The 10,918-nt window shown below is 46.4% G+C and overlaps 1 protein-coding gene across 12 annotated transcripts in view; it reads left to right on the top strand.

Moving 5' to 3' along the window:
• Positions 1–2,397: 2,397 nt before the first annotated feature.
• Positions 2,398–10,918, top strand: part of FAM193B (family with sequence similarity 193 member B) — a 30,819-nt gene continuing 22,298 nt past the window's right edge. The window contains exons 1-2 of one of the 12 annotated variants that reach the window (XM_019964734.2): positions 2,562–2,687; positions 3,584–3,775. In XM_019964734.2, the coding sequence (XP_019820293.1) occupies positions 3,663–3,775 (113 nt within the window). In that variant the 5' untranslated portion in view covers positions 2,562–2,687; positions 3,584–3,662. The other 11 variants (XM_070793342.1, XM_019964737.2, XM_070793341.1 and 8 more) reach the window with 11 other exon arrangements.

Here is a 10,918-nt window from a genome sequence, read left to right as displayed (position 1 = left end):
TATGTATTTGTGGGATTTGTTATCTGCCCTCTGGCACACATTTGTGTGCTTACCAAATCATCTAGGGTATCCGCCACTTCCTGTTCTCAAGCTCCATCTGGATACTGTCATCAGTATCACAGTACATTAGCCTGATATCCCCTGGAATGGTGATCTGGTCAAAAATTCCTGTAAGCTGAGTGTATCCAGACAGTGACACACCCGTGAAGCGAGACAGTAAAGGTCTATTGCTGCTCCTGCTAGAGGAATACAAATTATTCCCGAGCTTTGGTAGAGAATAAAAAGCACTAACCTGACCTATCATTGTGGGCCAACAACTGTGCTGGTCTGCTCCAAGAATGACCACTCTGAAAAAGTCCTTCAGTTGGGTTCCCTACCAGAATGAGTTTATCATAATGCTCGATCATTTTTTAAGACCATCTATCTTCTCTGTTGAAGTATGAATGGATAAAGAAAATGTGATATAGACAGATATCTGTATATATATAAAGGAATATATAAGTATATACTATATATGTATGAGTATATATATAAGGAATACACAAAAGTATATATACTAAATATAAAAGAAAATTATTTGCCCTTAAAAAAAGAAGAGAATTCTGTCATTTGCACATGTATGAAATTTGAAAGGCATTTTAAATGAAACAAGCCAGTCACAAAAAGACAAACACTGCATGATCTCACTTACATGTGGAAAACTTTTTTTGAAAAAAAGCTAAATTCATAGGGCTTCCCTGGTGGCTCAGTAGTAAAGAATCTGCCTGCTAATGCAGGAGTCATGGGTTAAATCCCTGGTCTTCGAAGATCCCACATGCCTCAGAGCAACTAAGCCCGTGTGCCACCACGACTGAGCCTGCTCTAGAGTCCAAGAGTTGCAGCTACTGAAGTCTGTGTGCCGGAGAAGACCGGTGCTCTGGAACAAGAGAAGCCACTGCAATGAGAAGCTTGCACAGCAGCAAAGACCCAGCACAGCCAAATAAATAAATAAATATTTTTTTAAAAAGCTAAACTCATTAAAAAGAGAGTAGAACAATGGTTACCAGAGGCTGCGGTGTAGGGAAAAGGGGAAGGTTTTTTGTGTTTCTTTAAAGTAGAATGCTGGTTGCCAGGGGCTGTAAGGATAGGAGAATGGGACCTTATTTAATGAGTATGGAGTTTCAGTTTAGCAAGAAAAGTTTTGGAGATGGATGGTGGTGATGGCTGCACGACAATTTGAGTGTATTTAATACAAATGAACTGTACGCTTACAAATGGTTAACATGGTAAGTTTTATGTTGCACATATTTTACCACAACGAAAATAAATAAATGGAGAGAAAACGCCATCTATCTTCTGTTCTGGCCATACTGAAGAGTTAATGTTGATATAATGGGAATCACCCTGAATCTTTCAAATCTTTGACGGTATCCCTATAACGAAATGAAGTATTATTTTTTCATTCGGTAGTTAGGGAGAGCTCCAGGGCCTTCCATTTAGCCCTTACTCCTTAAGTCCGGCCAATGTCAAAACTGTGCCCTTGATGGAGCAACAGCAACTCTACATATAACCAACCATAAGGTTTCAGGATACCACTGACCCTTGCATGAGACAAGTTGCACTCAAAACTGTTTTTTAAAAATTTGTTCTATGCGCATGTCACATATTCAAAAAAGACTAAACATCCCATTTTAAACAATTAAATACATAATCATTACACTTTTTTAATGTTCCGTTGTGTATCACTCAGAACCCTCTCACACACACATATACTTTTTTGGAAACACTGACCTAGTATGTGCCCCAGTCATCTCATCTTTATCACACTTGTTGTAATTGTGTATTTCAGTGTCCACTCTTCCCACTAGACTGAAGAGCTGAGTCTCCCTGTCCTAAGCACCAAACGCTGGACTCCCCGTGGACCATACACTGAAAATAAGGATCTAAACAATCCCTTCGTCCCATTCAGCTCAGGCTGTCCACAAGCCCATGAGTTCTGGCTGGCTGATGCTGAGCAACCGTTTCACCTTTTGTAGCCCCCGCTTTCACCGCTGCAAAATAGGAGCTATCGCACCTGCCAGGTCGTGTAGGTACGAGAAGTCGAGTCACGGCTGTGAAAGTAGCGGAGCACTATAGAAATTACTAATATTACTAACATTCACTCATCCATTTAACAGCCAGTTTTGAAGCGCACAGGGCCGTGCAGCACGGTTACTACAGCGCACACCCGCTCCTGGCGCAGGTCTCATCCGCGGAATCCCGAAATGAGGAGGGCGTTTCCTCACCAGATTTACTCTCCCGCAGAACTCCGGGTAGTGACCTTATGCAAAATGGCGCAGGCGGCCTCGGGGGCTAGTGCGGCGGCGCGGACTCCGTGTGCCCTCTGACCTGCTGGCAGCGGTGGAGGGGGAGCCGGGCGCCGCCATATTGGCTGTTGTCCTGTGTGGGGAGCGGCGGCGGCGGCGCGAGTGGAGCAAGGGAGCGGCGCGAGAAGCAGCATGACTCGGAGGCGGAGCAGGCCGAGCGGCGGCGCGGGCCGGCGCGAGCGGGCGCGGGCCACGGGGCCGCAGAAGCCCCAGGCGCCGGAGCCCCCACCGCCGCCGAGCCTGGAAGCGGGAGCGGGTGCAGGGCCCCCGGAGGCGCCGGCGGAGCCCTACCGCGACGACCCCAGGGAGGAGGACGAGCCCAAGCTGGCGCCTGGTCCCCAGGTAGGAGCGAGCGAAGCGAGTCTGCCTGCTCGGGTTCTTTCACCTCCCCGGAGTGGGGCTGGGACGGGCTTGGGGATGGACCATTCCCGGCTGGGACCAGAACCTTAACCCTCAGGGCCAGAGCTGAGGCTTTCTCCCCCAAGGCGGGAGTGAGCCTGGACCCTTTGGTCCAAAGCCGAGACACGGCCCGTCCGGTTCTGAGTGAGACCAGCCTCTCTGCCCTCTCCCGCCGCCTCCGGGATACATTCTGGCCGCACACCCACTAGGACGGCTCTCCAGTTTTAAGGCCACAGCTTAGCTCTGTGCCCTTCACCTTCCCTGGGCCCACCTGCTCCCCACCCACCCACAGGCCACGTCGGGGCTGTGGGCCCTGGAAGGCTGCAGCCTGTTCCTCTCCACCCCCTCGGGAGCAGCTCCACCCCTTCCCCTCGCTGCTCTCTCAGCAGCTGTGCCCCCAGCATCTGTCTCCAGGGCGTCCCCCCCAACCCCGCCCCGCCTTGCCCAGCTGAGCAGTTGAAGCAGACAGCCAGGCTGCCTAGAAGACTTATTTGGTGGGGCTTCTGTGCTGAGTTGGAAACCCAGCAAAGCCTGCTCTTTCTCCCCACTATACCCCTGACCCACGAGGCAGCCCACCCAAACCCTCAGATCCCTGGGTTTGGCGAGTCCTGCTGAAAGTGAGCAGTAGGAGGACTCTCCAAGGCTTCCAGCTTGCCACCTGGAAGAAGGTCACTTTCTTTTGAGCAAAGGAGATAATAGGAGGTACCCTGCCAGTGTTCACTTCGAAGCTGGGGTGGCATGAACCACAGTTGCTCTGGGAGGGTTGTGGCACCTGGGGCTGGGTGGCTCGCCCTAAGCTTGCTCTGACAAAAGAGTTTTGAGTTGGTTTTTTGGATGAGTCTGCCGAGGAAGGCAGGCTCCTGCAGGAGTCTTGGAGGGTCGGATGCAGCGCCGGATGAGGATGAGGCGTGGCGGAAGATGCGTTTGGCTCTGCAGACACTGCATCGGGCAGCAGGGGACTCTGGGAGGCTGGTGCAGCCAGAAGGCATGGCTCTTGACAGCCTTCTAGTAGAATCTCTGGAATTGTGCATGTGAGTGGGGACGCTGTTTGGGGTACCATTCCCAGAAAGCCTTTCCTGACCTCCCCAGCTGTGTGAGGTGCCCCTCTGTCCCACAGCCCCCGTGCTCTTCTCTGATAGCACTCCCCGTTCTACAATGACATAGTCTGTTGATGTGTCTGTTCCCCCCACTGAACTGTGAACTCCGCAGGGGCACAAATCATGCTGTCTGTCCCCAGCCCTCCACACGTAGCCCTGGGCCTTGCTGACACAGAGTAGGAATAATTAGGTGAATGAGAGAGAATGAATCCGTTGAGAACCTGAAATTACTGTAACCCAGTTTTTATACTGTCTCCTTTGTGTCTCAGATCATAGTAAGATTTTTAATTAATGAAGATGTCACCACTTACTGAGTGTGAGAAGCCCCCACTTCATCCCCATCCCCTACCCTGGGCTGAGACTGTTTCCAAAGGACTCCTCAAGTTGAGAACTCAAGTTGGACCCCACCCTTGCCTAGTTTAACTTCCCACCCTGAAGCTGTTTCCCCCTCTAGCCTTCTCTGGGCCCCTGGGAGTGCTGTTCTCCAGAAGAGGAAGGTAGGGGAAGGGAGGGTCAGGGAGCTGTTGTCTTCTCTTGTTTACCATTCAGGGTCCCCTGCCACTTAACCAGCCTATAGTATTCATGGCCAGAAAGTTTGGTTGATGGCATAACCATTTGGTTTTTATTTAGGTCACAGTTTTAACATGATAGATTCCTACCTCTTCCACTGCTTAACCTTTCAGTTAATTCATTTATTCACGCTAGGCATTTTAAATACCTTCTTGGCACCCCTGTGTTCTCCTCAGCATTTAGTGGGAATGTGATGAGTTAACCATTGATATAATTATTAGTCTGCTTTTGCTTTGTAAACTCTTTAAAGTGTAGGAACCAAGTCAGTCACTATTGTACCACTAAGCCTGGTGATTGATAAATTCTAGTGAATGAAGATATAAATACTATTAATCCCATTTTTCAGACAAAGAAACAGAGACTCAGAGAAACTAAACATTTACCCAAATAACTCCTACTATAGGTACACCTACCACCACCCCATAAAGTACCTTCTTATGTACTGTGGGGTATTTAGCAAGACTTTTTTTTTAACTCTAGCTGAAATAGGTGAAACAAACGAACAAACTTCTGACTGAGCCCTGTTTTTGCTGGGGAAGGGGGTTCTGGGTGCCAGAAGCAGACCTTTGTGCCTTGGTGAAAAGCTCCTGCTGAAAGAATTGGGGTCAGTGCTTGCTCTGCCCGCAGGCGTACCTTTGGCGAGGACCTCTGGCTCCCACCACCACTTAGCCCCCTGTCTCAAGCACTTAGAGTGGGTGAGTAAGGTGAAAGTCAGTGTCGAATGCCACACTGAAGCCAAAGCTGGAGAATGGGATCACTTTCAGTCTACACACAGGGTTTAATGCCCCAAGTCACATGTTTTGTTTCTTTTTTTGTTTTCATTTGAGCCAGTATTTTTAAAAATCAATTTCCCACAAAACTGGATTTGTGCCATCTGCTGCTAAAAATCTGGTACTGCTAGGCCCACGTTTCCAGAAGTTAGTCATCTGCAGTCTCTGGGAAGTGTCTGCCCTCTTCATCATATGAAGGACACCTGATCTGTGCCAGGCCCTGGGCTAGCTGGTATACAGAAGTGAATCAACTGTGGACCCTCCTCACAAGGGGCTCATTTGGTCGAGAGAACATGTATATAGTAGTCATGGTAAGGCTAGAAGAGCATTGCTTTCTCTGAGTTAAGGCTCATAGGCCTCTCTGGTTCCATCCAATCTCCTTTGCTTATTTTCATATTTAAATGCAAGACCTTGAACTTAATTGGAATCCCAAAAGCCCTTTCTTCTAATTGTTTAGGCCCCTAAACAACATTGATGCATTCACTAAAAACCCAAATCCTCGTTTGTTTGTTTTCCCCCCCGAGAAGACTAAAATAGTTATAGCCTTCTTGGTGAAGGTGGAGGGAGTGGGGGACGAATTACAAAGCAGTTGAAGGAGGCAGAGAGACATAGTATCGAATCTTACAGACTTGGGGTGAGCTTCCTGCTCAGTCTCCTGGCTTTGTTACTCCAGGCATGTTTCTTCCCGTCTTTAAGGCTTACGCAGCTTCACAAGAGAATGTGGAGCAGCCTGCATAGCATCTAGTGCTCCTCATGCCAGAGCTAGAATTGGATATGGCATGTGGCAGGAGCCATTTGGCCATCCAAAGCCTGTGTGTTCTCACCTGCCGGCTCCGCTGGCTGTTTCTAGTTCTCTTGGGCCACTCAGCTTGCAGTCCAGGTGCACACTCACTCAGTAAACCCCCAGGAGACTCGCTAGACTATAAACTGGCGTTGGTGGGGGTTGAGCGCATCCTGTCCTTCCTGTCTCTCCTCTGCAGCTTCCCGTGGGACTTTGCCCAGCCTAGTTTAGAGGAACTCTAGAGACCTGGCTCCACCACTGCTCAGAGTTAAACCTACTCCCTCATGGGACAGGAGCAGATGACAGTATCTTTATTAAAATCATCTCATTATATTGAATCCACTCAGCAGGTATTAACAACCTCTGTGCCAAGGCCTTTATTCAGAGCACACAGATGAACGAGATAATCCCTCTACTGCCCACCTAGCCATTTTAAATGCAGGTAGGAGGAAATAATGCTGAGTAGAGATCCCTGTCACCTCTGGTCCTTTGTAAACCAATAGAGCTTCACTATGTAGAAATGCCAAAAGACCTTTGAAGATTAAAACATACTTCCTAAAATTTTAAATTTCCTTAAAATTTCCCAGAACTATTAAGTTTAATATATGTTAGATGTACAATTAATATCCTAATACCTTCACTTACTAAGCCTAGAATTTTGTGAGCTTGGGCTATGTTTTTAATTCATTTCTGGAGTATTTATTGCACATGGTTCTTGTGTGTTCAATGAGTGGCTGTTAAAAGAAACGTTAGGTTTCTGGCACCTTATTCTTAGTGCCTGCACTGCTAGGCCAGGCTGGCATTCACTCATTCATTCAGGCCCGTTACACACGCACTATGCCCAGCCTTCCTCTCACCTAACCTGCTGTTCACTTATTCTACCAACACTAATAGACTCCTGGTCTGTGCTGGGTCCTGGGCTAGCTGGTAATATAGAAGTGAATCAGACATGGTCTCTCCCCACAGGGGCTCCTGGTCTAAAGAACATATATGTAATAATTACAGTTAAGCTAGAGGAGCATCACTTCCTCTAAGTTGAGTCAAATTCTAGATCCTGGTACACACCTTTAGAAGTGTTTTCAGCCTTTTGTTTGGTTTTCTGTGTATAAAATGACAGTGATACTGGACTCAAACTAGGGTTCAGCAGGCACTGCATGTCAAGCACTGAACACATGTAGTAGCTATGATTAGTATAGTGCTTTGTTTTGAGGATGCACAGATGTGATAGCCTAGAAAGGCTTCTTGGAGCTGAGGCTTCGAGGTCAAGTAGAAGGTCCTCCAGAGAAGGTGAGACAAAGCGTCTAGGCAAAGCAAGCAGTGTAGACAAAGACCCAGAGTCCAGAACTGCCCAACTCATGGAGAGTGGCGAGAAGTCTGACTGGAGAGTTTAGTAGGTTTGGGCTTTAATCTATAGGCTATGAGGAGTCAACAAAAGATGTGGCAAAGTGAATGAGAGCGTGGGAGGAAGTAATTTTCAGTAGAAGAAGCAACTGTGATTGCTTGATTCTACCTCTCTCTCACCCCAACCTAACTAATGATCAGATCCCCTGTGCTTTACTAGACCCTATCCCAGACCTAGAGTCTCTGGGTCTGGAGCCCAGGAACCTGTTCTTAAATTGCCTCAGATGATTTCTGATATGTGGCTGGGTCTGGGAACTGTTTTAACTGAGCATGCCATGGGGATCTCTATGGAGGCCTAGAGTATTCTTTAAAGAATGGAGCTTCCTGGAGAAAGAGCTTTTCCCTAAGCAGAAGAAGAAGCAGCCTTAGTTTTTAAAGAAAAAGCAAACTTTTTCCAGTTTGCCATTTGTCCATATTCTCCAACTGCTAATCTTTCTTTGTGTATCAAAACATGTGCTGCCATCTCTGCTGAACAATTGGGATGCAGTGACTCATGGGATACAGGCCCTGCCCTTGAAAAGCTCACAGTGCTATGGAGAAGACAGATTTTGACAATCGGAGTACACGTGATAACCTCTGTTTAGGAGACATGTAAAAAAAGTGTTAGGGCATCCCCTAACACAGAGCAAAGCACAGTTTATTTTGCCTGTAGACTTAAGGGAATGTAATACCCAAACTGAGCCTCAATAGGAAGAGGCAAAGAGGACAGTGTGAGTGAAGATACATTTGATGAATTGGGGAAAGGGAATGAATATTGTGGAAAGGAGTGGTTCTTGGTTCTTCGTGGTGGAATATGCAGAGCAGAAAAGAACTGAGGAGAAGAATGCTTGTGTCCTCGGAAGGACCCTGTGTTTGCACCTTTCAGTTCTGTGCCCATGTTCCCACCCTCATCCTTCCAAGTGCAAGATGGATGAACATGGTGCTGTCCTATAGGCCACCTCTCCTTTATTCCCTCCCCAAGACTCTTAGCTATCCAGCTCCCTTTGTGGTTTCCCCCGCCATTCTGAAGTGAATAGATATAGAGAAATTAAGGCAGAAAGAAGGGCCTAGAAATATTGAAGGTTCTTATTACGAAGTTGTAGCCAGAGAACATGGACTGGGGGGGTTAAAGAGACCTTGAAGGTCATCTGTCTAGTCTTCTGTCCTGTGCTTCAAGTAATAACTTTGGATTGGGCAAGTCTCACTTAGTAAGTTTCCCTGTCATTTCTTCCAGGACAGAAGAGGAAAGAAACTAACGGGTATTGAGCACCTACTGTGTGCCAGGCCCAGGCCAGGTACTTTACATAATTTATTTCCTTCTGTCCTCACGACTCTGTGAAGTATGGTTTTATTCTCATTTCATAAATGAGGAAATTGAGGCTCAAAGAAATTCAGTAATAATCCAAGATCATACTGAAAATGGCAAAACTTGGATTTGAACTCAACAGTCTGTCTTCAAAGGTCGTTCTCTTCATCCATGAGAACTCTGTTGCCATTACAGAGTAGTCGGTAATAAGGTTTGCCTGAGATTCCAGGTAAATAAGCAGGAGCTTAGGCCTTCCCATGACTGATTGCACCCAGGAAACAGGTTCAACAGGTGAACTAGCCTTTGCAGGTAGAGGGCCACTGGGGTCAGAGAGACTCACTGCTCTATCCTTGACTCAGCCTGTACAGCCGGAGAGAATTCTCCACAAACTGACTTTATGTTGTGAAACTACTGTCCTGTCTCCTGGAAGGACCTGAGCCAACAGCCTGAGTGGGAGTTTGGGTGAAAGCTCAGGGCATGGAGGTGTAGTTGTATTGGCTCCCTAAGAATTAACTATACCTCTGATGGCCAGCATTAGAATGGTCTGAGATTCTTAGCCCTGATGCCTTCCCATTAGTGACCTGGAGTGACGCAGCCATGCCTTTTCAGTATAGTATGTTGGGCTAGTTGGGCTATGTTTTAGTTCCTGTCCTTTGTGTAGAGCAGCTGAGACATAAGCCAGATGGCTTAAACATCATGTATTTATTCAGTGAATGCCTGCTATGTGCCAGGTCCAAGCCAAGCCTAGTTCCTGGACTCATTTAAATGGCCAGGGTCCACTCCCTGCCCCCAAAGAGCTCCCATTCTACAGGGGTTTGGGAGTGGGCAGAGGATATGTGTCTATGGCACAATGCGATAGACGCTGTACTAAAAGAATTCTGCTTAGCCTGGTCCAGCAAAAGCTTCATCAACCTTTGACCAAGATCTTAGAGGATGAGCAGGAATTTCCTGAGGAGCAAAGCTGAGGTTTGATAGGGCACGGTGTATCTGAGGAATAGTACAAATAGAACCTATGGCTCAGGGTGTTAAGCATGGAAATGGAATATGGAGAGATCAGCTGGGGCCACGTTATGAATGCCACGGGCCAAAAGGTATCATAGTGAGAGTAGCAAGCTCCACCAAAAAGGAGCCTAGAGATGACAAGAGACCAAGGTAGGAAAGAGGAGGTAAAGGAAAGAAATCTTCAATAGATAGAAGATTGAATATCCAATATCTTCAATGGATAGATATGGGAGAAGGCACAATATAAGCTTAACCTTAAGGAGAGAATCCCAATGTCCTAATTGGTTGTTTTTAATTTATATTTATTATTTTGTTTACTGATTATAATTGTATATTATTTTAATATGTGTTCCTGCCTGATTATCCAAAATGAATATGAGGCATCCTGGGAGTTTGGGAGCATTGACAACCCTGTGCATGAACCTGCCTGGTTTTACGCATGTGTTCTTAAGGCAGGAACTCTTGTTTCCTAGCACCTAGCACAATGGTTGGCACCAGGTAGAGGATCTGAGGATGTTTGTTGAATGAGGGAATGAGTGGATGAATGGAAGAGTAAGTGGTAATGACTGGGCTAAGTTTTTCTAGGCTGGGGAACTAATCACTTTCTCTGCTTTTGGAAGGGAATTTTAACTGTTGTTGTCTGCCTGCCTCGGTGACAAGGAGGCTTTTGGAGTTGGGCCATTTCTGAATAGAATTTAGAAACTGTCACAGGGCTCCTGGGTAGATACAGCACTGTGTCTTGGGGGAATCCTCTATAAACATATACTAACTCTTGGGAATAAAAGGAACCCATGAAAGAAATGAGAGCAGGTTTGGTTTTGGAAATTAGATCCAGCTTCAAGAGCGGTCCTTGATAGCCATCTGGCCTAGTGACATGTAATTCCCAAACTGTGGCCAGAAAGGCTGTCGTGCAAAATTTTCTCATGACCCCAAACAGCTCTTCAGATATACCATGAACTGCTATATGGTTGTTAATAGTCACTGTTGCTTATAGCACACCCACTGGCTGACAGGCGCTGTTAGATACTTTACATCAGCTCTTCTCAAAGGGTTTGGTCTTGGGAACCTTCTACATTTCTAAAAATTTTTGAGGACACAGAAGAGCTTTTGTTGGTTAAACTATTGAAATTTACCAAATTAAGTATTAAAGTTGAGAAAGTTTAAAAATATTTGGTCACTCGTTTCAGAATAACAGTATTAGATCTATCATATTAACGTAAATAACGATTTTTAAATTAGAGATAACAATTTTCCCAAAAAGTGAGAAA

The sequence above is a fragment of the Bos indicus genome, chromosome 7, assembly GCF_029378745.1.
Source record: "Bos indicus isolate NIAB-ARS_2022 breed Sahiwal x Tharparkar chromosome 7, NIAB-ARS_B.indTharparkar_mat_pri_1.0, whole genome shotgun sequence".
Classification (NCBI taxonomy): domain Eukaryota; kingdom Metazoa; phylum Chordata; class Mammalia; order Artiodactyla; family Bovidae; genus Bos; species Bos indicus.
This window is presented reverse-complemented; position numbering and strand designations above follow the sequence as displayed.